Genomic DNA, 27,294 nt, shown 5'->3' on the forward strand with positions numbered 1-27,294 from the left:
CTACTAAAGTCCGGACATACACCTTGCGTGTGTCCCAGGACGACATGGTCCAGAATTGGTTGAAGATATCTCTTCTCTCTTCACCACTCAGCAGCTCACAACTTCGCTTCTTTGACTTCAAGCAGTGCTGTGATGTGCAGGGTGGTCCCATGGTCTTTGACTGTTTCTCCTGTCCCATTTTAATTTTGTAACATTCCCCCTTCATGTGCTTCTCTTTCATCACCAGTCGCTTCCACGTGTGAACAAAAGCTTACCAGATTAAATCAAAGTTAAAGATGAAAACATTTCACATGTGATGAGCCTCTGAAGTCAAATGTAATGTATAAATGCACAAGTCACATGAGTGAGTTAGGCAGAAAGGGATTTTTTAACATAACAAGTGTTCTGATTGGCTGAGGACACAGCCACTAAGCCAGGGTGGTGCAGCAGTGTGAGGAGAGTACAGTTAGGCAAAAATATCAATTTGGCCAAAAAATTACTTAGGCAGTTATCCTATGAGGCTAACGATATGTGATTGTCTCCACCAGTGATGGTCTAGTTGTATATATATCTGCTCCCACCAGAGGGCGCTCTAGGCGGAGCCACCCAGGTACCCTACCTTATGGCAACTATAAAAGGAAAGGTATCCACCCCTTTCGTTCTCTCCCCCAATGTCTCTCAGAGAGAGAAGAGTTGTACTACTGCTGCTTACATGTGAATAAAAGAAGCCACGCCAGTTCAGGCACAAGATAGAAACCATGCCTCTTGACCACATTATTGTCGCCCTAAATTGAGTTCTGTTAACAAACAGAATTCCAGTGAAACTATATTGTTTTGTTGTAATATTACTAATAAACATTTGGTAATTAATTACCAACAGATGATGGCTTTCTTTTTAAGACGGTGCTTCCCCCTAGTCGTGGAGTTCCCTCCTCTGCCAGTGTTGTAGTGGAGCACAGTTTTAATCTGTGATAATCCACCCGCCACAGATTCTGCAATAAAATGAGTTTGGAGGCTAAAATGGTAGATCAAATCTATGTGGTCTGAAGTCTGCAACATTTAAAATCACTTTACATGTCCCTTTTTAAAGTATAATTTAGCATGATTTTAGAAACCATAGTGGGTTTGCTTTATAAACTTCTAGTTTGGATGAACATTAGTGCCTATTCATTAGATTAGATTCAAATATATTGTCATACAGCACAAGTACAGTACAACAAAAATAAGTTTGGCATCCAACCAGAGTGCAAATGTAACGGTAAAGTGCAATAGTAATATACATGTGATTAAAATGGGTATAAAATATATAAATTAGTACTACTGAGTAGTAGTGTTAATCAGATGTATGTACAGAGTTGTAGTATTAATATGTACAGTGATACAGGTATAATAGCTTAGTAAGAGTAGGTAAGGCATATGTACAGGTATAGATATATTATTAATCTCTATGACACAGGAAGCCAGAGCTATTACGCTTTACAAAATGTTGATGTAGGATTAGGTCCATACTACATAATTTATTTGAATGACTATAGAACCAATTTTGAAAAGCATGCAGTACAAGAAAAGGGGGGGGAGGGGAAGGAAAATCTACTAACCTTCATCTTCTACTATTATACACTTTGCCACTAAGTAATCTACCTTGCCTATACTACATACTATGCTAATATGTCTTTACTACTATGCACTCAAGACTGTAGCACCCAAGTTCAACACTGTTTGATGAACAATCTTATTTACTCTTAGCTGCCAGAGTTGTACCCTTCCTGCTGACCTGTTGTACATAACTTGTAAGTCGCTTTGGATAATAGCGTCAGCTAAATCACTAAATGTAAATGTATGTTTGCATTGTAAGTAGTGAGTGAGTAAGTAGTAAGTACCACTTATACTACTATGGCTATACTACTATGCACTACTAGACGAACAATACCATTATTAGCTGCCAGTGGTGTACCCCTCCTGCTGACTTGTTGCACACAACTTGTAAGTGGCTTTGGGTTAAAAGCGTCAGCTAAATATAAGATAAGATGTTCCTTTATTAATCCCCTTGGGGATATTCAGGTGTCAAAGCAGCATGGGGGGGGGGGGGGGGGGGGGGGGTACAGAGCTTCACAGTCCAGTATCTATATACTATAGATACAATATAAAATATAAATACAAATACAATATAAAAAGGTACAAAATACAAGATGGTACAATGAGTGCAATAAATGTAAACGTAAGTAAGCGTGAGCTATGTGTGTTGTGTTGTGGTGTTGTTGTGTGTGTGGTGTCATGTGTGGTGTGTGTGTGTGTGGTATGTGTGTGTGTGGTGTGTGTGTGTTATGTAGGCACAAGATCACCACGGAGAAGCCAGTGGGAGCCATAGCGGGCGTCCAGAGGGAGGAGGAGGGGCCCATCCTGTGGAGCTACCACCTGCCTCACAGCTGCCAACTCTCACAGTGGGGACTTTCTTTCACTTTTCTTTGTCCGTCTGCAAATTAATGTGAATAAAAATGCGTCAATGCCAGAGATTGCATGTATTCATCATAAATACATGTTAAAACAACCAATCAACGTAGTCGACTAAGACCCATACAGCCTTAGAAATGGAATAACGTATCAATATTCTATTTCTACGCTTACGACCAAGGAATTGACCGATTTAACCCTTTCACTACCACACTAACCGTCTGTAGTGTGGTAGTGAAAGGGTTAACCTTGTGTAGTGTGAACCGTCTGTAGTGTGGTTGTGAAAGGGTTAACCTGTTGTCGTGTGGCAGTGAAAGGGTTAACATTCTGTATTGTCGCAGTGAAGGGGTTAACCCTTTGTCGTGTGACAGTGAAAGGGTTAACCTTCTGTATTGTCACAGTGAAAGGGTTAACCCTTTGTCGTGTGTGGCAGTGAAAGGGTTAACCTTCTGTGTAACTGAGGGGTACAATTCCCTGACTGTATTACTAGATATGATACTTACTACCACTACCTTTGTACTTTATATTCGGCCACCCAGTACTCGGCATAAATATATTATGATAAACACTCTCACGTAGATGAAACGGATCCAACACAAATGTACGAAGTCGAAGTATGTATTTATTACTACACAGCAATGGTGTGTAGAGCAAGCACTTAATCACTTAATTACATTTATGAATTGAAATAGTATGCACTTTTATGGCAAGAGTATTCGTTGGTATATCAATAGAGAATGTCCAATCTCTGGTGGCGCAGGCGGTAAATATACGACCTGGAATAGTTAAGGAATAACAGCAATGATACTTTAATGATTATAAGACTGGATACACTAGGGGGGGTAATCCGGTCGCTTGTAAGACAACAGGAGTAGGAAGGGGGGGGGGGTAGAGTCTGGCTGCCTCGTCCGGCTAAGGGTATCCTGGGTGAACCCACAGTAGTGCAGTTCAATGCGCCAGCGATCCTTGGACCACAGATGAAAGCAGCTGGACTCTCTGTGGGCCGGCTCTCTCCGGTCCACGGGGGAGAGACGTGAAGCGACCTCGTCTTGCAGAGCGTCTCCTCACCTTGCGTCCTCTCCAGGGGGGGGGGTTCCAACACACGGCAGTGTCGGGGGTCTTTATCCATGGAATAATCACTGTACACAAAGCATAATCCGTGCCTGGGAAGGCGGGCTGTCGTCGGTAGAATAATCCGGTATACAGGTCCACTCGCTCGTCGGCTCTGGGGCTCCTCGGATGCAGTCTCACATGGGGTCGACCATCCTGGATAAGCAGCCAGTTCTCTGCCCGAAACGATGGGGTACTGACTACGGTAGTATTCTCACCGCACGAAGCACTATATATTAACAGACTATTATTAGCTTAATAGACTACGTCCAACTCGACGATATAGTGCCAAATATGACTATTCAAATATTAATATACACGATGTCTCAATACCGATGGTAGGCCGAACTTGGCCTTACTCCCACACGTGGCGTCGCGGGGAGGCTTTACGTCTGTCACTCTATTGGAGGGTAAGAAACTGGACTGAAAAGGAAGTCCTACTTTAGTAGCGCAGTATATATACGCACTATGAACAAATAGTACCGTTAGTGGTGCGGTAGCCAGATTCCTACGCGGAACTAGGACTTGTTCGTACATGTTGAGCGGTACGTTTGAACTGGGTCTGGGGGGTATGGCAGCCTGGCACCAAGGTCTCGACCAATAGTAGAATGGAGACTATTATGGGATGTTCAGTAGGCTAGAATGGATATTCAATGCATATTGTACAAGGAATATACAAGGGATATCAAGGAATATTAGAGAATATACAAATACAATTAAATATATATATATAAATAAATATATATATTCGGTTTAATCTGGCCCTTCACAACATTCTGTATTGTCACAGTGAAAGGGTTAACCCTTTGTCGTGTGTGGCAGTGAAAGGGTTAACCTTCTGTATTGTCGCAGTGAAAGGGTTAACCCTGTGGTAGTGAACGGGTTAAGGAGCCTGCTGTTCCTCCCTCCTCCACCAGGGGCCTGAAGGGGCAGCTGGGCCCGGTGCTGGCCGGGATCCTGGAGGCCGACCAGGACCGCTGTTGGGCCTTTGACCAGTTCTTCACGGCCTCCACAGACGTGCTGCAGCGCACGGCCGTGCACCTGTTCTCCCTGCAGCAGGGCAGCGCCCACTGCGTCTACATGCACCACCACGACACGTAGGTCTACATACAGTCTACATACAGTCTACATGCACCCCCACGACACGTAGGTCTACATGCAGCAGGGCAGTGCCCACTGCGTCTACATGCACCCCCACGACACGTAGGTCTACATACAGTCTACATACAGTCTACATGCAGTCTACATGCAGTCTACATGCACCCCCACGACACGTAGGTCTACATACAGTCTACATGCACCACCACAACATGTAGGTCTACATACAGTCTACATGCACCACCACAACACGTAGGTCTACATACAGTCTACATGCACCACCACAACACGTAGGTCTACATACAGTACATGCACCACCACAACACGTAGGTCTACATACAGTCTACATACAGTCTACATAGTCTACATGCAGTCTACATGCACCACCACAACATGTAGGTCTACATACAGTCTACATGCAGTCTACATACAGTACATACAGTCTACATACAGTCTACATGCACCACCACAACACGTAGGTCTACATACAGTCTACATGCAGTCTACATGCACCACCACAACACGTCAGTCTACATACAGTCTACATACAGTCTACATGCACCCCCACAACACGTAGGTCTACATACAGTCTACATGCACCCCCACAACACGTAGGTCTACATACAGTCTACATGCAGTCTACATGCACCACCACAACACGTCAGTCTACATACAGTCTACATACAGTCTACATGCAGTCTACATGCACCACCACAACACGTCAGTCTACATACAGTCTACATGCAGTCTACATGCACCACCACAACACGTAGGTCTACATACAGTCTACATGCACCCCCACTACACGTAGGTCTACATACAGTCTACATGCACCACCACAACACGTAGGTCTACATACAGTCATTACATTATATATTACATACATATCAATTTTAAGCACACACCACTCTAAACATTACACACCCACATTAATATCCCCACGTTTCACTGTATGCTTGTATGCCGTGACAAATAAAACTCTTGACTTGACTTGTTATCTCTCTCTCCCTCCCCCTCCCTCCCTCCCTCCAGGGTGTCCATCTTCTTTGAGGAGGTGGCGTCTCAGACCGGGGTGGCGTTGGAGCAGCAGCACTTCTACTTCCTGGGTCATGACCTCTCTCTGGAGGGAAACACGAAGGTGGTGAACCTCCCCCCCACCTCGCTCGCCCAGCCGCTCCTCCTGCTCAGCCGCGCACCGGACACACACACTGGCCTGCCCTACAGAGAGCGTAAGACACACACACACACACACACACACACACACACACACACACACACACACACACACACACACACACACACTGGCCTGCCCTACAGAGAGCGTAAGACACACACACACACACACACACACTGGCCTGCCCTACAGAGAGCGTAAGACACACACACACACACACTGGCCTGCCCTACAGAGAGCGTAAGACACACACACACACACACTGGCCTGCCCTACAGAGAGCGTAAGAGACACACACACACACACACACACACACACACACACACTGGCCTGCCCTACAGAGAGCGTAAGAGACACACACACACACACTGGCCTGCCCTACAGAGAGCGTAAGAGACACACACACACACACACTGGCCTGCCCCACAGAGAGCGTAAGACACACACACACTGGCCTGCCCCACAGAGAGCGTAAGACACACACACACACTGGCCTGCCCCACAGAGAGCGTAAGACACACACACACACTGGCCTGCCCCACAGAGAGCGTAAGACACACACACACACACACACACACTGGCCTGCCCCACAGAGAGCGTAAGACACACACACACACACACTGGCCTGCCCTACAGAGAGCGTAAGACACACACACACACTGGCCTGCCCTACAGAGAGCGTAAGACACACACACACACACACTGGCCTGCCCTACAGAGAGCGTAAGACACACACACACACACACTGGCCTGCCCTACAGAGAGCGTAAGACACACACACACACACACACACACACACACACACACTGGCCTGCCCTACAGAGAGCGTAAGACAAGGCAGCAGTGGTTCGGCAAAAAATAGTTCAGACACAACATGTTTACAGGAAAGTTTTTGAATTGTATTTGGAGTGACACGGCTACACTGGCACACCTACTTCCAGTGAATGACGCTAAGCTAGGCTAACGGCGCGGCTGTTCCCTAAGCCTAATGCATGCGCAGATAAGAAGAGGGTATGTATCTGCTTGTCTAACTCCAGTGTAGATTGCAAATAAGCAACTTTCCCAAAGAGTTGGCATGTTCCTTTAAGGCTGAGGCCTCCGAGTCAAATCAAACACTAGTGAGTCCTTGTCTTAACTCAATCAGTGCCAGCTATTAGACTGGGTCCGCTGTAATTAGGCCAGCTTTCCATTACAACTTTTCACTGTGCGTCACATTGTTTGTAGAGCTAAATCTATATTTTATATTATAGCTATGTATCCAATATCATTGTCAATTGACAGTAAGAACCTTCCGTTCAAGATGCATAAAAGAATTGTTTTCTTCATCAATACGTTCCCGTTTTATACTGTGGTGAATATGAGTGTTATATCGGAATGATCTGGGATCATTCCTGCAAGGCTATTTATAAGGCGCTAAGCTAATAACGTTAAATCCATTGGCACGACACAGTTAAAAATCCAAATGCATATGATCTGTATTATGTTCCATCATGAATGCATGAAAGGGGGGGGGGGCGGGGGAAGTCGTTTCTGATTAATTGAGTGCCAATAACGGCATTCGTTATTACCACAACATAGGCTGATCTGGGGGATGGCTATTAAATCCTTGCACGACAAGCTGAAATTGACGTCAAATTGCTCTTACCTTTGGCTGGTTAGATTCCAAAAAGAATTTTCCAATTATTTGATCGCCATCTGGTAGATCATATGTCCATTGGCCCATGCCATAATCCTTTACTGCATAATGAATTCGGCATCCCAAAGAGTATTCCATGCGATCGAGTGAAGCCCTCGAGCAAACAGTGTGACACCTGGTCTGCAACAGGGGTTACTGCATTCTCGAGACAGCGCCACTACCAGGATCTGGTCGGTACTGCACCTTCGGACTCCCAATATGCATTTTCCAGCCAAAATACAGCTCTGTGACAGTGAATAGGATATTAACACTATGGTCGCCGAAAACGCCTTTGGACGTCTTTCCTAGCCATGCTCATTCTGCCGAAGACGCCGTAACTCGTCTTTGATATCAATAATTCAAAAATCTGTGATCGAAATCATATTTCTCCTCCGGGGACCTGAGATGTACAGCTGAGCTCCACTTAACTCTCTAGCGGTTCAAGAGCGCCATCTGGTGGCCGATCGGCAGATCGCCAACAGGAAGTGACTCGTCAAACAGGAAGTGCTCATCCATATTTCGTCCGGGCACTCGCGATCATTAGCAGGACTCTATCTCAACACACTGGATAATCAATCGCTCGCCCTAACTCAATAAACAACGTTATTTGGACGTATATAGTATTATACAACCTGGAAATAGGATCAACATCGGATCAACATCCCATAATCGAAAACTGTCTACTCCAAGCTGATCGTCCAACGGCGCGAGGAAGATACGGTGAGTTTCAACGTTATTTTCTAACGTCTTCTATACTAACTGATCTGATGATCATATGACCCACACTAGATGAATGGTATAACGTTGCCCACGGAATTATAAACGCCCCCTCGCCCATCCGGTCAATATCAGATGATACGTAGTAACTTCTAGAAGTACCTCCAGTTGAAATTTTTCATCTGGCACCGATCGCTACCAAACTGTATTTGATCATCAATATAATGCATTTGGGGCTATAAATCAAGTTCTGGAGAAAGCTGCAGAAAACGATAAAAACATACTTATACTTTAGACCAGTGGGGCCCAACCAGTCGATCGCGATCGACAGGTAGATCGCGGGCTGATTTCAAGTAGATCTTGATTAATAAAATTTGATTATTTAAAAAAAATAAAAAAAAATCTTTTTTTGCTAAATCAACTCTTCCTCTCCTTGTTAACTACAACAAGCAATGCTGTTTGTTATTTAAGATGAGGTCAGACTCGGCACTGACAGATTTGTGTTCATTATGCTGCTTTTATAAAGCCTCAAATGATGGCTTACAATATACAATTTTGGCTGGTAGCTCTCGGGCTAGGTGGTAAATAAAAAAGTAGATCTTGGTTCAAAAAAGGTTGGACACTCCTGCTCTAGACCATATTAGTATGAATATGTGAATGAAAAAGTATATCGTTGCTACACCCTGAACAATGGATATAGGACATTGAATGGGCCATAATAATGTCAATTTAGCAATAGAATTAAAAAAGTTATAGCCCTGCAAAGAAGGGGAACTTCTCCATAGACAAATAGAGCTGGCTAGGGATGGTAAATTATGAATTTAACCATGGCGATCAAAGTGTTAATATCGGGGAAAAAAAGGAAAACGAACCAAAAACGTAATATTATGTGGCTGGCACCCTACGGTTGTCGGGCAAACACGTAATATTACGTGGATGGCCCCGAATGAGTTAAGGCTGAGGACTCAGAATGAGTCAAATCAAACACTAGTGAGTCCTTGTCTTAAAAGAACACGCCAACATTTTGGGAAATTCGCTTATTGTCTTCTCCAGCGGACATGGCAGGTTAGCATATAGGCATTGTCCAACTAACACCTCTCCCCCGAAGGCTAACTGGCCATGTCCGCTTCCATTCATTGTGCTAAGCTAGGCTAAAATGCAGCCAGATAGCTTTCTACTGAACGCACAGAGAGGAAACTGGTATCTATCTTCTTGTCTCTGTCTGGAGAAGACGATGAGCTAATTTCCCAAATGTTGGCGTGTTCCTTTAAGGCTGAGGCCTCAGAGTCAAATCAAACACTAGTGAGTCCTTATCTTAAGGCTGAGGCCTCAGAATGAGTCAAATGAGCGGTCAGGTGGCGTAACGGAGATTGCGTTTGTCACCAACCCCGGAGCGGCTGGATTCGCAGAGGGGTTAGTTCCTTATGACGGATGCTAGTATGACTGACACCTGTAACACATGTACACACACCTTCTCTCTCTCGCTCTCTCTCTGTCTCTCATTCTCTCTCTCTGTCTCTTTCTCTCTCACTCACTCACTCACTGCAGCAGAGACTCCCGTCATCCCATCCAGGTTTGACGTGATAGCAGACTATAACTTCACCAAGGTACTGTCGCTGCTCTCCGCTCTTCTGTGTTCCACTCCAGGCCACTAGGTCACGCTGGTCTGCTAAATCCTAGTAGGACTGCCCCCTCTTAAAAGAACACGCCAACATTTGGGGAAATTAGCTTATCGTCACTCTTCTTAAGAGAGGGACAAGAATATGGATACCAGTTTTCTCTCTGTGTGTTCAGTAGAAAGCTATCTGGCTGCACGTTAGCATAGCTTAGCACAATGAATGGAAGCGGACATGGCCGGTTAGCCTAGGCATTGTCCAACTAACACCTCTCCAGAAGGCTAACTGGCCATGTCCGCTTCCATTCATTGTGCTAAGCTAGGCTAACATGCAGCCAGATAGCTTTCTACTGAACGCACAGAGAGAAAACTGGTATCCATCTTTTTGTCTCTCTCTGGAGAAGACTGTAAGCTAATTTCCCCAAATGTTGTCGTGTTCCTTTTACATTGCTGATATATATATTTTATACAACATGGGGTGGCGGCTGGGTAGTGTAGAGGGTTCAATTCCCGCTGTCAGCGGAGCATCCGGCTTGGTCAGTCGTCCCTATGAACACAATTGTCAGTGTTCGCGGGTGGGAAGCCAGTGGAGTATGAGTCCTGGTTGTGGGAGGGGATCTCTCGGAGAAAGTGTGAACCTCTGCACATGTTATGTTCTCCTAGTGAAACTTTCGCTGTCGGGTGAAAAGAAGCAGCTGGCGACTCCACATGTAGTGGAGAAGGCGTGTAGTTGTCTACACCCTCCCCAGACCGACAGTAGGGCAGCATGTGGTAGTCTACAACCTCCCCAGACCGACACACTGACAGTAGGGCAGCATGTGGTAGTCTACAACCTCCCCAGACCGACACACTGACAGTAGGGCAGCATGTGGTAGTCTACACCCTTCCCAGACCGACAGTAGGGAAGCATGTGGTAGTCTACACCCTCCCCAGACCGACAGTAGGGCAGCATGTGGTAGTCTACACCCTCCCCAGACTGACAGTAGGGCAGCATGTTGTAGTCTACACCCTCCCCCGACCGACACACTGACAGTAGGGCAGCATGTGGTAGTCTACACCCTCCCCAGACCGACAGTAGGGCAGCATGTTGTAGTCTACACCCTCCCCAGACCGACAGTAGGGAAGCATGTGGTAGTCTACACCCTCCCCAGACCGACAGTAGGGCAGCATGTGGTAGTCTACACCCTCCCCAGACCGACAGTAGGGAAGCATGTGGTAGTCTACACCCTCCCCAGACCGACAGTAGGGCAGCATGTGGTAGACTACACCCTCCCCAGACCGACAGTAGGGCAGCATGTGGTAGACTACACCCTCCCCAGACTGACAGTAGGGCAGCATGTGGTAGTCTACACCCTCCCCAGACCGACAGTAGGGCAGCATGTGGTAGTCTACACCCTCCCCAGACCGGCAGTAGGGCAACAAGAGGTTGCCGCGCAATCTCTTCTTGTCCATCGTTGCCCACGTTGGTCAGTTTATCACCACCTGTAGTCAATTAGTCATCTAATTGGTAGTTAGGGTTTTAGTCGACCAAGCCTTCTTTAAAGTTGTTACTAGAGAGTTACTAGTCCTTACTGGAACGTGGTACAGTATACAGTAAGTCAACATCAGCTACAACTGTGACAGTGATATGACATGTTGTCCACATGGTTCAGTCCCTGTCCTCTCTGTCTGCAGGTGATCGTGGGAGTGGTCCACCAGTATCTGAGGATAGTGCGCTCGATGCACACACAGAGACAGCTGCTACTGCAAGGATACTACAGCTACATGTGAGACACACACACACACACACACACACACACACACACACACACACACACACACACACACACACACACACACACACACACACACACACAGAGACAGCTGCTACTGCAAGGATACTACAGCTACATGTGAGACACACGCACACACACACACACACACACGCACACACACAGAGACAGCTGCTACTGCAAGGATACTACAGCTACATGTGAGACACACACACACACACACACACACACACACACACACACACACACACACACAGAGACAGCTGCTACTGCAAGGATACTACAGCTACATGTGAGACACACACACACACACACACACACACACACACACACACACACACACACACACACAGAGACAGCTGCTACTGCAAGGATACTACAGCTACATGTGAGACACACACACACACACACAGACACACACACACACACACATACACACACACACATACACACACACACACACAGACAGACACACACACATACACACACACACACATACACACACAGACACACACACATACACACACACACACACATACACACACACACATGCACGCGCACACACACACGCACACACATGCACACACACACACACACACACACAGAAGCAACTGCTACTGCAAGAATACTACAGCTATGTAATGTAAGACACACACTCTCCCTCATCTCATCTCCTATCTCCTCTCATCTCCTCATTTAATCTGATCTAATTTAATCGCTTCTCGTCTCATTTCATTTAATCTCATCTCTCCTCCCCTCCTCTCTCCTCTCTCCCCTCCTCCCCTCCTCCCCTCCTCTCTCCTCCTCCCCTCCTCTCTCCTCTCTCCCCTCCTCCTCCCCTCCTCTCTCCCCTCCTCCCCTCCTCCTCTCCTCTCCCCCCCTCCTCCCCTCCTCCTCATCTCTCCTCCCCTCCTCTCTCCTCCTCCCCTCCTCTCTCATCCCTCCCCTCCTCCCCTCCTCTCTCCCCTCCTCCCCTCCCCCCTCCTCCCCTCCTCTCTCCTCTCCAGGATGAACATGCAGAGACAGTGTGGAGAAGCTGTGTTGAGCATCAGGATGATCAGCATGAGGCTGCATACGTGCCTCGGCTCAGAACACAGGCTGCTGACACTGTGAGTCCAGCTGTACACAGAGCATCACTGTATCTGTGGATCATATAGATGGAGACCTATGGGTCCTATAGATAGTCCTAAAACATATCTGATGTACATTACCAAATACCTAAATTGAGAACTTTCTTTCTCTCACTCTATTTCTCTCTTCACCTCTCTTCACCTCTCTTTCTCTCTTCATCTCTAACTCTTTCTCTCTTCATCTCTAACTTCCTCTCTCTCTCTCTCTCTCTCTCTCTCTCTCAGAGGTCATAGCCCCCCAGAAACCCACGGCTCCATCGATAACAGCAATAAGCTGAGGCTGGTGAGAACCATTGGGACACAAGTGTGATTGACGGGGGGAGGGGTGTAGGGCGGGCGGGGACAGTGCTGTGACGGACAGGTGTCAGAACCACTGACTGTTGTCTCCTCCCTGCAGATCCGAGAGCACCTGCCTGTGTACGCCGCCGGGATCCAGGAGTTCCAGAAGCGGCTGGATCACCTGCACATAGAGCAGGCCAAGCTGTCGGAGAGCCTGGCCGACGACAAGAGGTGCGTCTGGGGGGGAGCGGCTCTATTTAGAACTTTATCACAATCACAATCAGGAAGGTCTTTATTGCCAAGTAGTTTTCACACACAAGGAATTTGCTTTGGTCGTTTCCGGTGCGACATTAACGGACAGACATTAACAGATAATAAAATAAAGAGGTGGAGTAAAAAAAAATATATATATATATATATGAACTAAGTTAAGCACAATATAATTATGAAATAAAATATAGGCCAGGGCTGTACAACTGTAAATAAAGAGGTTGAATAAAATAAAATGAGATATAAACTAAATTAAATATAGCACAATAGAATATAGTACAATTATAAGTAAACAATTTAATAAGAATAGGTCCTGGGCTGTACAACTGGGCAAGATGTGGTCAAGTATATATACACTAATTAGAATGAAATGACAATACAGTGGGATGGGATTATAATTAGCAGGGCTGTGCAATTGGGCAGTTATTTGCAAAGAGTATGAATCAGCGAAGTATGATGATGATGATGATGATGATGAATAGTTTATTTCTTTGTTTACAGATCAATCAAAAACACACTTGTGTGGACTTTCAAAAAAAAGAAAAAATACATATATTACAAATGTACATATTCAAAGTAAGCTCACACACAAAATCCAAACTCAATGACCGAAAAAAGGAATAGGCTGAAGCACATGCTTATTTTTGCCTATCCTTTACAATTCTTAAAAACTAAATATACTTTAATATAAGACATATGAACAAGTATGTTTTGATTGTTTATGATTGTTGTTTATAAGTGTATATTATATAGTCCAGTAGGGGTGTGTTAATGTAACACAGTGAGGGGTGCATAGAGCATTATACCTGTACATAGAGCATTATACCTGCACATAGAGCATTATACCTGTACATAGAGCATTATACCTGTACATAGAGCATTATACCTGTACATAGAGCATTATACCTGTACATAGAGCATTATACCTGCACATAGAGCATTATACCTGTACATAGAGCATTATACCTGTACATAGAGCATTATACCTGCACATAGAGCATTATACCTGTACATAGAGCATTATACCTGTACATAGAGCATTATACCTGCACATAGAGCATTATACCTGTACATGGAGCATTATACCTGCACATGGAGCATTATACCTGTACATAGAGCATTATACCTGTACATATAGCATTATACCTGTACATATAGCATTATACCTGTACATAGAGCATTATACCTGTACATAGAGCATTATACCTGCACATAGAGCATTATACCTGTACATAGAGCATTATACCTGTACATAGAGCATTATACCTGTACATAGAGCATTATACCTGTACATAGAGCATTATACCTGTACATAGAGCACTATACCTGTACATAGAGCATTATACCTGTACATAGAGCATTATACCTGTACATAGAGCATTATACCTGCACATAGAGCATTATACCTGTACATAGAGCATTATACCTGCACATAGAGCATTATACTGTACCTGCACATAGAGCATTATACTGTACCTGCACATCGAGCATTATACCTGTACATAGAGCATTATACCTGCACATAGAGCATTATACTGTACCTGCACATAGAGCATTATACTGTACCTGCACATAGAGCATTATACTGCACATATAGCATTATACCTGCACATAGAGCATTATACCTGCACATAGAGCATTATACTGTACCTGCACATAGAGCATTATACCTGCACATAGAGCATTATACCTGCACATAGAGCATTATACCCGTACATAGAGCATTATACCTGTACATAGAGCATTATACCTGTACATAGAGCATTATACTGTACCTGCACATAGAGCATTATACTGTACCTGCACATAGAGCATTATACTGCACATATAGCATTATACCTGCACATAGAGCATTATACCTGCACATAGAGCATTATACTGTACCTGCACATAGAGCATTATACCTGCACATAGAGCATTATACCTGCACATAGAGCATTATACCCGTACATAGAGCATTATACCTGTACATAGAGCATTATACCTGTACATAGAGCATTATACCTGTACATATAGCATTATACCTGCACATAGAGCATTATACCTGTACATAGAGCATTATACCTGTACATAGAGCATTATACCTGTACATAGAGCATTATACCTGTACATAGATCATTATACCTGCACATAGAGCATTATACCTGCACATAGAGCATTATACCTAGCATTATACCTGCACATAGATAATTATACATGCACATAGAGCATTATACCTGCACATAGAGCATTATACCTGCACATAGAGCATTATACATGCACATAGAGCATTATACTGTACCTGCACATAGAGCATTATACCTGTACATAGAGCATTATACCTGTACATAGAGCATTATACCTGCACATAGAGCATTATACCTGCACATAGAGCATTATACATGCACATAGAGCATTATACTGTACCTGCACATAGAGCATTATACCTGTACATAGAGCATTATACCTGTACATAGAGCATTATACCTGCACATAGAGCATTATACATGCACATAGAGCATTATACCTGCACATAGAGCATTATACCTGCACACATAGAGCATTATACCTGTACATAGAGCATTATACCTGCACATAGAGCACTATACATGCACATAGAGCATTATACCTGCACATAGAGCATTATACCTGCACATAGAGCATTATACCTGTACATAGAGCATTATACCTGCACATAGAGCATTATACCTGCACACATAGAGCATTATACCTGTACATAGAGCATTATACCTGCACATAGAGCACTATACATGCACATAGAGCATTATACCTGCACATAGAGCATTATACCTGTACATAGAGCATTATACCTGCACATAGAGCATTATACCTGCACATAGAGCATTATACCTGCACATAGAGCATTATACCTGCACATAGAGCATTATACCTGCACATAGAGCATTATACCTGCACATAGAGCACTATACCTGCACATAGAGCATTATACCTGCACATAGAGCACTATACCTGCACATAGAGCATTATACCTGCACATAGAGCATTATACCTGCACACATAGAGCATTATACTGTAACTGCACATAGAGCATTATACCTGTACATAGAGCATTATACCTGCACATAGAGCATTATACCTGCACATAGAGCACTATACTGTACCTGCACATAGAGCATTATACCTGCACATAGAGCATTATACCTGCACACATAGAGCATTATACTGTACCTACACATAGAGCATTATACCTGTACATAGAGCATTATACCTGCACATAGAGCATTATACCTGCACATAGAGCACTATACTATACCTGCACATAGAGCATTATACCTGCACATAGAGCATTATACCTGTACATAGATCATTATACCTGCACATAGAGCACTATACCTGCACATAGAGCATTATACCTGCACATAGAGCACTATACCTGCACATAGAGCATTATACTGTACCTGCACATAGAGCATTATACCTGCACATAGAGCACTATACTGCACATAGAGCATTATACCTGCACATAGAGCACTATACTGCACATAGAGCATTATACCTGCACATAGAGAATTATACTGTACCTGCACATAGAGCATTATACCTGCACATAGAGCACTATACCTGCACATAGAGCACTATACTGCACATAGAGCATTATACCTGCACATAGAGCATTATACTGTACATAGAGCATTATACTGTACCTGCACATAGAGCATTATACCTGCACATAGAGCACTATACTGTACCTGCACATAGAGCATTATACCTGCACATAGAGCATTATACTGTACCTGCACATAGAGCATTATACCTGTACATAGAGCATTATACCTGCACATAGAGCATTATACCTGCACATAGAGCATTATACCTGCACATAGAGCATTATACCTGCACATAGAGCACTATACCTGCACATAGAGCATTATACTGTACCTGCACATAGAGCATTATACCTGCACATAGAGCACTATACCTGCACATAGAGCACTATACTGCACATAGAGCATTATACCTGCACATAGAGCATTATACTGTACATAGAGCATTATACTGTACCTGCACATAGAGCATTATACCTGTACATAGAGCATTATACCTGCACATAGAGCATTATACCTGCACATAGAGCACTATACTGTACCTGCACATAGAGCATTATACCTGCACATAGAGCATTATACTGTACCTGCACATAGAGCATTATACCTGTACATAGGGCATTATACCTGCACATAGAGCATTATACCTGCACATAGAGCATTATACCTGTACATAGAGCATTATACCTGCACATAGAGCATTATACCTGCACATAGAGCACTATACCTGCACATAGAGCACTATACCTGTACATAGAGAATTATACCTGCACATAGAGCATTATACCTGCACATAGAGCATTATACCTGCACATAGAGCACTATACCTGCACATAGAGCATTATACCTGCACATAGAGAATTATACCTGCACATAGAGCACTATACCTGCACATAGAACATTATACCTGCACATAGAGAATTATACCTGCACATAGAGCATTATACTGTACCTGCACATAGAGCATTATACCTGCACATAGAGCACTATACCTGCACATAGAGCACTATACTGCACATAGAGCATTATACCTGCACATAGAGCATTATACTGTACATAGAGCATTATACTGTACCTGCACATAGAGCATTATACCTGCACATAGAGCACTATACATGCACATAGAGCACTATACTGTACCTGCACATAGAGCAGGCCAAGCTTTCCGAGAGCCTGGCCGACGACGAGAGGTGCGCCCGGGGGCGGAGAGCGGCTTTATTTATAACTTTATACTTCTCATCGGGAGCTCATCCAAAGTGCTGTGCCAAGCACTTAAAACGGATCAATAACAAACAGGGATAGGTCTGGTAAAGTGCACTATGGTAAAACAAAACACATGGGATGATAAATCAAAAGCAGCCAATAAAAGGCTGGAGAGTGGAAGTTGGTATTAGATGATTGGTAAAAGCTTCAGTCGTTCGAGTGGAGTGGAAGTTGGTAGTGGATGATCCATCACAAAATGGAGAGAGAACTGCCAGAATACATTTTAATGTTCGAATTCCATTAGGATTTTATTTTTTACATTTTTGATTGAACTACCAAACTGCAAGACTGATCTAAATAAAATAGAAAATAAAAAAACATTTTTGATATGAGGTGAACTTAAAAGTATCACTGGTTCTTGTGATTCTGGAAAAAATTTGCCTGCAATCCTACAAAGCACAGCCCAATGCCTAATGATGGTTTCCTGTTGGTAGCACCCATAATGGTACAAGAGAAACAAAAGATCTCTGTCACAACTTCCTCCTTCAATCAAGGTGCAGGAACTGGATACAACTATCCAGGAAGAAAAGAATCAGCAACTCTTGGAGGCCGATTGATGTTCTAAAAATAATGCTCTTTATTAATACAATTAAAACCAACGTGTTTCAGCAACAAGCCTTCATCAGGGTCACATGACAAAGAAAGAACAATGGAGCTTAAATACCCATAGAAAATGGCATCCACAGGGAACCATCAGACCAATCAGAAAACAGGTTACATTCCTAGACTCACCAATGAAATGTCCACATATACATCCATGACAGAGGCTTCAGCCAGTAAAAATTATCTATACAAAACTCTAAAAGCATAAACTATAAAGATTATGAGAATTAATTCACATTTAACTCCTCATTCATCCCATTACCACCCATTACCATTCCATTGGGCAACAGTGGCTCGGGAGGTAGAGCAGTCGCCTGGTAATCCGGAGGTTCCCGGGTTCGATTCCCGCTCCTCCCCGGGCAGTGTGTCAAAGTGTCCTTGAGCAAGACACTTAACCCCTAACTGCTCCCGATGTGCAGGTTGCCACCTTGCATGGTCGCCTCTGCCGTCGGTGTGTGAATGTGTGAGGAATTATGTTTATTATTATAGGTGGAGGTTTCTTATAAGTCTTCTGGGCTTTTCTGCCTCTTCCTGCACTGTGTATCTAAATAAACTTTGCTAATTACGCACCAAAGCTATGGATCAGCCTGCCTATGGACATTAGGCTCATTAAATATTTTCAAAAGTAAACTAAAAACCTACCTCTTCGCTGCAGCCTTTTTATGCACTCTGCCACTCAGATTAATGTCTGCACTTTATGCATTGCTTTTATTCTCTATTTTATACTTGTTTTATGTCTGCACTTTATGCATTGCTTTTATTCTGTCTATTCTCTGCTCATTCTATGCCCACGTCTATTTTATGTCTACATTACTGCTGTGAAGCACTTTGGGCTGCGATTCTTGTATGAAAGGTGCTATACAAATAACATTTATTATTATTATTATTATTATGATTCTGAGCTGATGGTCAGCATGGTCACATGACTGATGTGGCCTGACCTCTGACCTCTGCTCCCCAGCTGTCAGAAGATGGAGGTGCTGCTGGAGAAAATTGTGGCGGTCCACCAGCTGTTCCGCAAGGACAGGCTGACCGGCAGTAAGTCAGTATTTGTTGCGTTTCTGAGTGAGATACTGAGTGAACAAGGTCCAATACTGGTTGCAAAACACATGCCTACTCAAAAATAACTGTATGCATGATGTTCAGCAAACGACCAGTTGGCATCACAAGGTCTAATGTGTTTCTGGGGGGGGGGGTTGGAAATTGGTTTCCCATTTCAAGTACCTCAGAGTAATCTTGGACTTGAACCTATCCTTTAAGAAATGCATCAAAAAGGTGAAATGCACAATTCATTTTTATTTACCGTAATTTACCGGACTATAAGGCGCAGCAGCTAAATTGAATGATGTGTACATATATAAGCTGCACTGGACTATAAACCGCAGGTGTTTTAATGTTTAATTACCATATGTAAGGGTTCGTGCACAGAGGGGATTGTCGGGAAAGAGATGGCTGTTTGAGGAAGCTCCCATTTATTAACATTTTTGTTTAAACGGTAACGTTAGCTAGGTACTAACGTTAGCTCACGGAACGATAGCTAGTTAGCCAACGCTAGCCAGCACCTGCGAAAACGAATGCCAAACTGATGATATCAGACGTTGATATCAGGAGCTATCAGTAGCTAGCCAGCTAGATAACGTTAGACAATGCCTCATGTATTAAACTAAAGTGAATAGTTGACTGGGTCATTTTGTTTAAATAGTAACGTTAGCTAGGTAGCTAACGTTAGCTGACGGAACAACAATAGCTAGTTAGCCAACGCTAGCCAGCACCTGCGAAAACGAATGCCAAACTGATGATATCAGACGTTGATATCAGGAGCTATCAGTAGCTAGCCAGCTAGATAACATTAGACAATGCCTCATGTATTAAACTAAAGTGAATAGTTGACTGGGCCATTTTGTTTAATGCTTCAGTTATGTTGAAAGAGGAGCTCTGAGCTGCTCATGCACTCGACTCTTGCCGTAAGGGTTTGTTGACATGGGTCTGTGAGGGGGAGGAGGAGGGGCAAGGTGTGCACTGCTGCAGCAGCTGTGTGCCTGAGAGAAGAGCGAGTGAGAGTTAAAGGTGGTGGACTGTAACCTGTAAAATCCATAGATTTAGGAGGTCCCCTAGTGGCCGTTAGCTGTAAAAATCCATAGATTAGCCGCACCGTTATATAAGTCGCAGGGTCGAAAAATGGGGGAAAAGGCGCGGCTTATAGCCTTTTTTTAACAGTTGATGCTGCAAAAACTTCATTGCATGATATTCTCACACATTGAATACTGCTTCACAAACTGGTCGTTTGCTGGTGCCACTGTCATGGAACCCATTGAACAGCTTTTTCATAGAGCCATCAAGGTATTTGCTAGAAAACCATTGGCATACCACCATTGCAACATTGCTTTTTGAGCTTTGAAAATGTCAGTCTTAAAAAGTGCTTGTTTTATCTACAAATAGCTCCCCCTCCTATACAGGAATTCATATAAAAAAAAAAAATAACAATTGGACTTGGCACCAGGTCAGACACCAGAGGTCATGGTCCAACGTAGACTGACCACGTTTGGCCAAAACGTCCTGTCCTATGAAAGGCAGCCAAACGTGGAACAGTCTCCCCATTTCCCTAAGCCCTAAGGGAAAGCCCCACCCTTGCTTCTTTTAGAGGGCAACTCCAAAAAATGGCTGAAGACCAACCAGTCATGTGAGCACATGTGACATATCTCTAGCCACAAGCATTTTTGGTTATTTGTGTATTGCTGCTGCTATGTATTTGTAAATTTCTTACTGTTTTTTTTTTTATTGATCTTTTTCCCCCTCCTTTTTTTCCTCCGATTTTCTCCCATCCCAATGTTAGTCATTATGCCAATTCCCAATCCCCTTCCTGGTCGCTGCGCACTTACCCCCCACAGTCGGTCTGGGAGAGTGGAAGCTATCACGTGCTTCCTCCGACACACGTCTAGCCAATCAACCGCTTCTTTTCACCTGGCAGCACGGACTCTCACTGAGAGGGTGTAACGTGTGGAAGGATCACACTACCCCCCTTAGATCCTATCCGCGCTGAGCAGGCGCCCCGACCGAACTGTAGGAGTCGCTGTTTACAACGACCCGGACCCACCTCGCCAGCTTTCCCACCGTCTAATACAGCCAATTGTATTGGTGTGAACGGCCAGCCAAGCTGGTGACAACGCCGGAGCTGTGAGCTGGATTCGAACAGGCGAATCCACCGTCTCCGGTGTTGGTGATGAATGCAATCTCTGCTACGCCACCTGACCGCCCGAATTTCTTACTGTTTTAATATTGGGGGACAACGGATCTTCTTCTGGCGTGTGTCTTTAGACCTGCAGCTCCGTTGAGGCAAGCCAGGCCAACGTTTCATCGTCCAGTTCCATCAGACCGCGTTCTCCATACAGTGGCCGGTGTTTGGGGCAACTGGTGATGATATGTTCCACAGTCTGTGCAGGGGCTCCACACTCGCATGAGGCACTGTCCTTGAGGCCCCACCTCTTCATTGAGGCTCCGTAGCGTCCGACGCCGGCCCTTAGGCGGTTGAGGGTTGTCCACTGCTTCCGGGGGCAAGTCCTGACCAGGGACGTCCAGAGGGTCATTGATGTAGAGGTGCAGCCTGGATGGTTCTGCTGACCTCCACTGGTCCCTCCATCTTGTCCTGACCCAGGAGGCCTTGGAAGTGTCAGATGGTGTTGTGTGGAGTAGCCTGTAGGCTTGCATGGAAAAGGGGCGCCGTGACTTTAGGCGCACACGTCGTGGTGTCTCTGTGGTGGTATTGTGAAGGAGGTGGGATGCACTGATCTGTGTCTTGCGGGAAAGGGCCAGTGTGGCTGCTTCTCGTCTGATGGTAGCCGGGGCAATACCAGCGAGTACGGGCAGTTGGTTTACCGGTGTGGCTTGTAGGCAACCAGAGACTGTCCGCAGGACGCTGTTGAGAACAACATCCAGCTTCTTCACGTGGGTGCTACGGCAGTACTCTGCGGCAGAGAACACCAGGGCCAGTGAGGAGATGCGCAGTGTCTTTGTTGAGGCTCCCCATGTGGTGCCGGCTAGTCGTCGTATCAGCGCGGCACGGGCAGTTGTTTTTCCCTTGGCACCTTCCAGGTGTTGTTTGAATGACAGTGTTCTGTCAAGCTTCACACCGAGGTATGTGGGGGTATATTGGTACTGTAGCCGGACGTTATCCACCATGACGCTCATCTCACGGGTCGCTTCCCTGTTGTTGAGGTGGAACATTGTAGACATTGTCTTTCCCATGCTGAGCTTGAGACGCCAGTTCCTCAGGTATGAAGACAGGATGTTCATATCTTCAGTGAGGCCCTCTTCGGCTGCTTCCCAAGTTGGCTTGCTGAGTAGGATGGCCAGGTCGTCTGCATAGCCATACTGCTTTGATTGAGTTGCAGGCAGGTCGTATATGTAGATGTTAAACAGCATCGGTGCCAGCACTGAGCCCTGTGGGACGCCATTCCTAAGTTTCCTCACTCTGCTGCATTGGCCGTTGCTGGTGTGTAGCCGGAAACTGCGGTTGCTCAGCATCTCCATGATGAAGCTCACCATGTGCTTGTCTGGGATGGTTTCCAGAAGCTTCATGTGGAGACCACGCAGCCATACAGTGTCATATGCAGCTGTGAGATCCAGGAATACAGCGCCGGCCTTCTCCCCTGCCTGGAAGCTGTCCTCTATGTCTTGGCACAAGAGGGTCACCTGGACAACGGATGGAAATTAGCCTTGTGCTAAATCCGGCAATTTTTACACTCCACTGTGTTCATTAATTTAGCATTGTCTCATCCAAATAAACAAATAAAATAAATAAACTTTAGAGTGGATGTACTCTTTGATGTACACAGTGTGTGTCTCTGTGAGGACGTACTTAACTCTCCTGTCCTGTAACTTTCTCAATTTCACCACAGAGCTGCTGTACAACGATGAGCAAATCCACAAGTTTGAGAAGTGAGTGTGTTTGTGTATGTCGGTGTGTGTCTGCTCACAGCGAGACCTGGGTCACAGTGACGGCCCCCAGCTAGATCTCTGTAGTATTTAACTAAAGTATAGAGACCTGGATCACAGCGACGGGCCCAAGCTAGATCTCTAGTATTTAACGAGAGTATTTACATGCCATCATAGATAAATGTGTCACATTGATGTACATAATATCATGTCATAGATATGAAGTACAGACTATAAGAGATAATGACATGGAGATAGATGTGATTGGGAATGACATAGAGATATGAGTGAAGGCTATGTATGCGATTGTGCATGTGCATGTGTGTGATAGAAGGGGGGGTAGTGTGTGTGTGTGATAGAAGGGGGGGAGTGTGTGTATGTGTGTGATAGAAGGGGCGGTAGTGTGTATGATAGAAGGGGGGATAGTGTGTGTGTGTGTGTGATTGAAGGGGCGTTAGTGTGTACTGTATGTGTATGTATGATAGAAGGGGGGTTAGTATGTGTGTGTGATGGAAGGGGCGGTAGTGTGTGTGTGTATGTATGATAGAAGGGGGGTTAGTGTGTGTGTGATGGAAGGGGCGGTAGTGTGTGTGTGTGTGTACAGTATGTATGATAGAAGGGGGGGTAGTGTGTGTGTGTATGTATGATAGAAGGGGGGTTAGTGTGTGTGTGTGATTATAAAGAGAGAGAGAGAAGCGTGTTGGTAAATGTTCCTGTCAGTATCCATGTAGCCTGAAGATCCTCTGATCCTCAGATGCTCTGTGATCTTCTTGTCACCGTCTCCTCCCAGGATCCACCTGTCGTCTCACATGAAGCGTCTGAAGTCTCTGTTCAGAGAGGGCTGTGTTCAGAGATACAAAGAGCTGCTGGCCTCAGCCAAGACGTGGAGCAGGTCAGAGCACCTCCACACACCTGAAGTCCCAGTTCACCTCCACACATCTGAAGTCTTGGTTCACCTCCACACATCTAAAGTCCCAGTTCACCTCCACACATCTAAAGTCCCGGTTCACCTCCACACACCTGAAGTCCCAGTTCACCTCCACACATCTGAAGTCTTGGTTCACCTCCACACATCTAAAGTCCCAGTTCACCTCCACACATCTAAAGTCCCGGTTCACCTCCACACACCTGAAGTCCCGGTTCACCTCCACACATCTAAAGTCCCGGTTCACCTCCACACATCTAAAGTCCCAGTTCACCTCCACACATCTAAAGTTCCGGTTCACCTCCACACATCTAAAGTCCCAGTTCACCTCCACACATCTAAAGTCCCGGTTCACCTCCACACATCTAAAGTCCCAGTTCACCTCCACACATCTAAAGTCCCAGTTCACCTCCACACACCTGAAGTCCCAGTTCACCTCCACACATCTAAAGTCCCGGTTCACCTCCACACATCTAAAGTCCCGGTTCACCTCCACACACCTAAAGTCCCGGTTCACCTCCACACACCTGAAGTCCCAGTTCACCTCCACACATCTAAAGTCCCAGTTCACCTCCACACATCTAAAGTCCCGGTTCACCTCCACACATCTAAAGTCCCGGTTCACCTCCACACACCTGAAGTCCCGGTTCACCTCCACACAGCGCTGCACAACACATCTGAAGTCTCAATTCTAAGATGCATCGCGATGCGGACGTGGGCGAATCAGCATCGATGCAGTGACGGAACATAATAGATTACAATTTAAAGAATTTTAAATAAATTGCACCCTACAAATCAAATATATTATTATTGTATTATTAAAGCTAGTGCGCTGGTCATGCATCCACTCAACTCATAGAAAATACAGCATCAGGCTATTCTAAAAGTATTGATACTAATACTGATACTGATAAAAGAGTATTGAACCGTTTTTAACAGCTGTTAAAACAGTTTTCTAGTATCTGTATCATGCAACACTAGTAAAGACATTTATTTTGACATTCTGATTTAAGAACTTTCTAAATAAAAGTTAATTTATCTGACTGCTTGTATTAATTGATGAAAAAGTAGCCATGTGCAGTAATATAGATTATAAAATTGAGGATGTAATATATTATTGAGCTGCATCGTAGAATCGAATCGCGGACAGCTGAATCGTAATCGAATCGTGAGGCCAGTGAAGATTCACAGCTCTACTGTCTGACATGATGCTTACTAGCACAGGCCATGACTTCGCTGATCATTTTAGTGTTGAAAAACTTGGCATTGTTGGGCGGCTACGTGGCGTAGTGGGCAAGGCGCTCGCCACGAATGACTGAGACGTTGGGCTTGCTGTTCGAGCCCAGCGCTCCACATTGCTTTCAGTTTAGCTGGCCGTCCATACTAATACACATTGGCCGTATTAGGGGGTGGGAAACTGATGGGTGGGGATCGGGTGTTGTGGACAGCGACTCCTACAGGTCGGTTGGTGCGCCTGCGCAGTAGAATCAGGAAGTGTCGGGGGCAGCGTGAGCCTCCCACGCGTTACTCCTCGCCACTGAGAGATCGAGCTGCGCAGGTGAAAAGATGCGACTGCTGTTACCTCAAGTACCGGAGGGGACTTGTGCTATGTATGACTTAGTCCACATTGCAGCCGGCTTGTGGGAGGCAAGAAACAGCGTTCGTGACAGGGGAGGGTTGAATTGGATGATACGAAATTGGGATGGGAGAAAATATAGAAAATGGGAGAAAAAGTGGATAAAAAAAAAAAACTTGGCATTGTTGCTGCTTCCTTTTTTCCTATTTTAGCCTTCAAAAACCATTGAATTGAATTGAAATCCTTTATTTCAACTCGTAAGACACTGAGGTTTACCCTCATTTACAGCGACGACAAGCTTACAAAACAAGACGCAGATTATCAGCGATTTCATACATAATAGAGTCAGACACAATTATGAAAGAAGGAAGAACCTTGATGAACACGTCCTTTTCCACACAAAGCTCACAATATAATCATGTGTTCATACTGCAAATATCAAACATTATAATGAGTTTCATAGGCCTTGTGCACAAGTTGCTCCGTTACATGTGTAAGCTTTTAAGAAGCATCTAATGCACAGAACACCCCACACACAAATTGAATGAATAACACCAATTCATGATTGTGTTGATTTCGCACACTGTGTTCTACAGGGATTCATTGCCTCATGTGCTCAATAAGTGAGCAGGTACAGATAGGACTGACATGCTGCCTTCATAACCTTCATAACCTCCATAACCTCCCCAGCGTCCTCCTGGAGATGCAGAGCAGAATGGAGGACTTCAGCTCTTTCTCCAGAGGCCTGATGGACGACCTGGAGAGGTGTGAGGACCACCACAACCAGGTGAACATATCATAGATATTACATATACAGAGATGTGAAGACCACCACAACCAGGTGAACATATCATAGATATTACATATACAGAGCTGTGAGGACCACCACAACCAGGTGAACATATCATAGATATTACATGTACAGAGCTGTGAGGACCACCACAACCAGGTGAACATATCATAGATATTACATATACAGAGATGTGAAGACCACCACAACCAGGTGAACATATCATAGATATTACATATACAGAGATGTGAGGACCACCACAACCAGGTGAAGATATCATAGATACAGAGGTGTGAGGACCAGCACAACCAGGTGAAGATATCATAGATACAGAGGTGTGAGGACCACCACAACCAGGTGAAGATATCA

The 27,294-nt window shown here is 44.8% G+C and overlaps 1 protein-coding gene across 2 annotated transcripts in view; it reads left to right on the top strand.

Moving 5' to 3' along the window:
• ikbke (inhibitor of nuclear factor kappa B kinase subunit epsilon) overlaps window positions 1-27,294 on the top strand; it is a 57,073-nt gene that overhangs the window by 19,459 nt on the left and 10,320 nt on the right. For both annotated transcript variants that reach the window (XM_084317454.1, XM_084317455.1), the window contains 12 exons: window positions 2,310-2,420; window positions 4,458-4,637; window positions 5,671-5,867; window positions 9,753-9,811; window positions 11,494-11,585; window positions 12,599-12,700; window positions 12,947-13,004; window positions 13,119-13,231; window positions 19,664-19,740; window positions 23,598-23,637; window positions 24,425-24,526; window positions 26,826-26,922. In XM_084317454.1, coding sequence (XP_084173580.1) covers window positions 2,310-2,420; window positions 4,458-4,637; window positions 5,671-5,867; window positions 9,753-9,811; window positions 11,494-11,585; window positions 12,599-12,700; window positions 12,947-13,004; window positions 13,119-13,231; window positions 19,664-19,740; window positions 23,598-23,637; window positions 24,425-24,526; window positions 26,826-26,922 — 1,228 coding nt within the window. The remainder of the gene's footprint in view (window positions 1-2,309; window positions 2,421-4,457; window positions 4,638-5,670; window positions 5,868-9,752; window positions 9,812-11,493; window positions 11,586-12,598; window positions 12,701-12,946; window positions 13,005-13,118; window positions 13,232-19,663; window positions 19,741-23,597; window positions 23,638-24,424; window positions 24,527-26,825; window positions 26,923-27,294) is intronic.

This window comes from Notolepis coatsorum (assembly GCF_963971535.1).
Source record: "Notolepis coatsorum genome assembly, chromosome: 6".
In the NCBI taxonomy this organism is placed as follows: Eukaryota; Metazoa; Chordata; class Actinopteri; order Aulopiformes; family Paralepididae; genus Notolepis; species Notolepis coatsorum.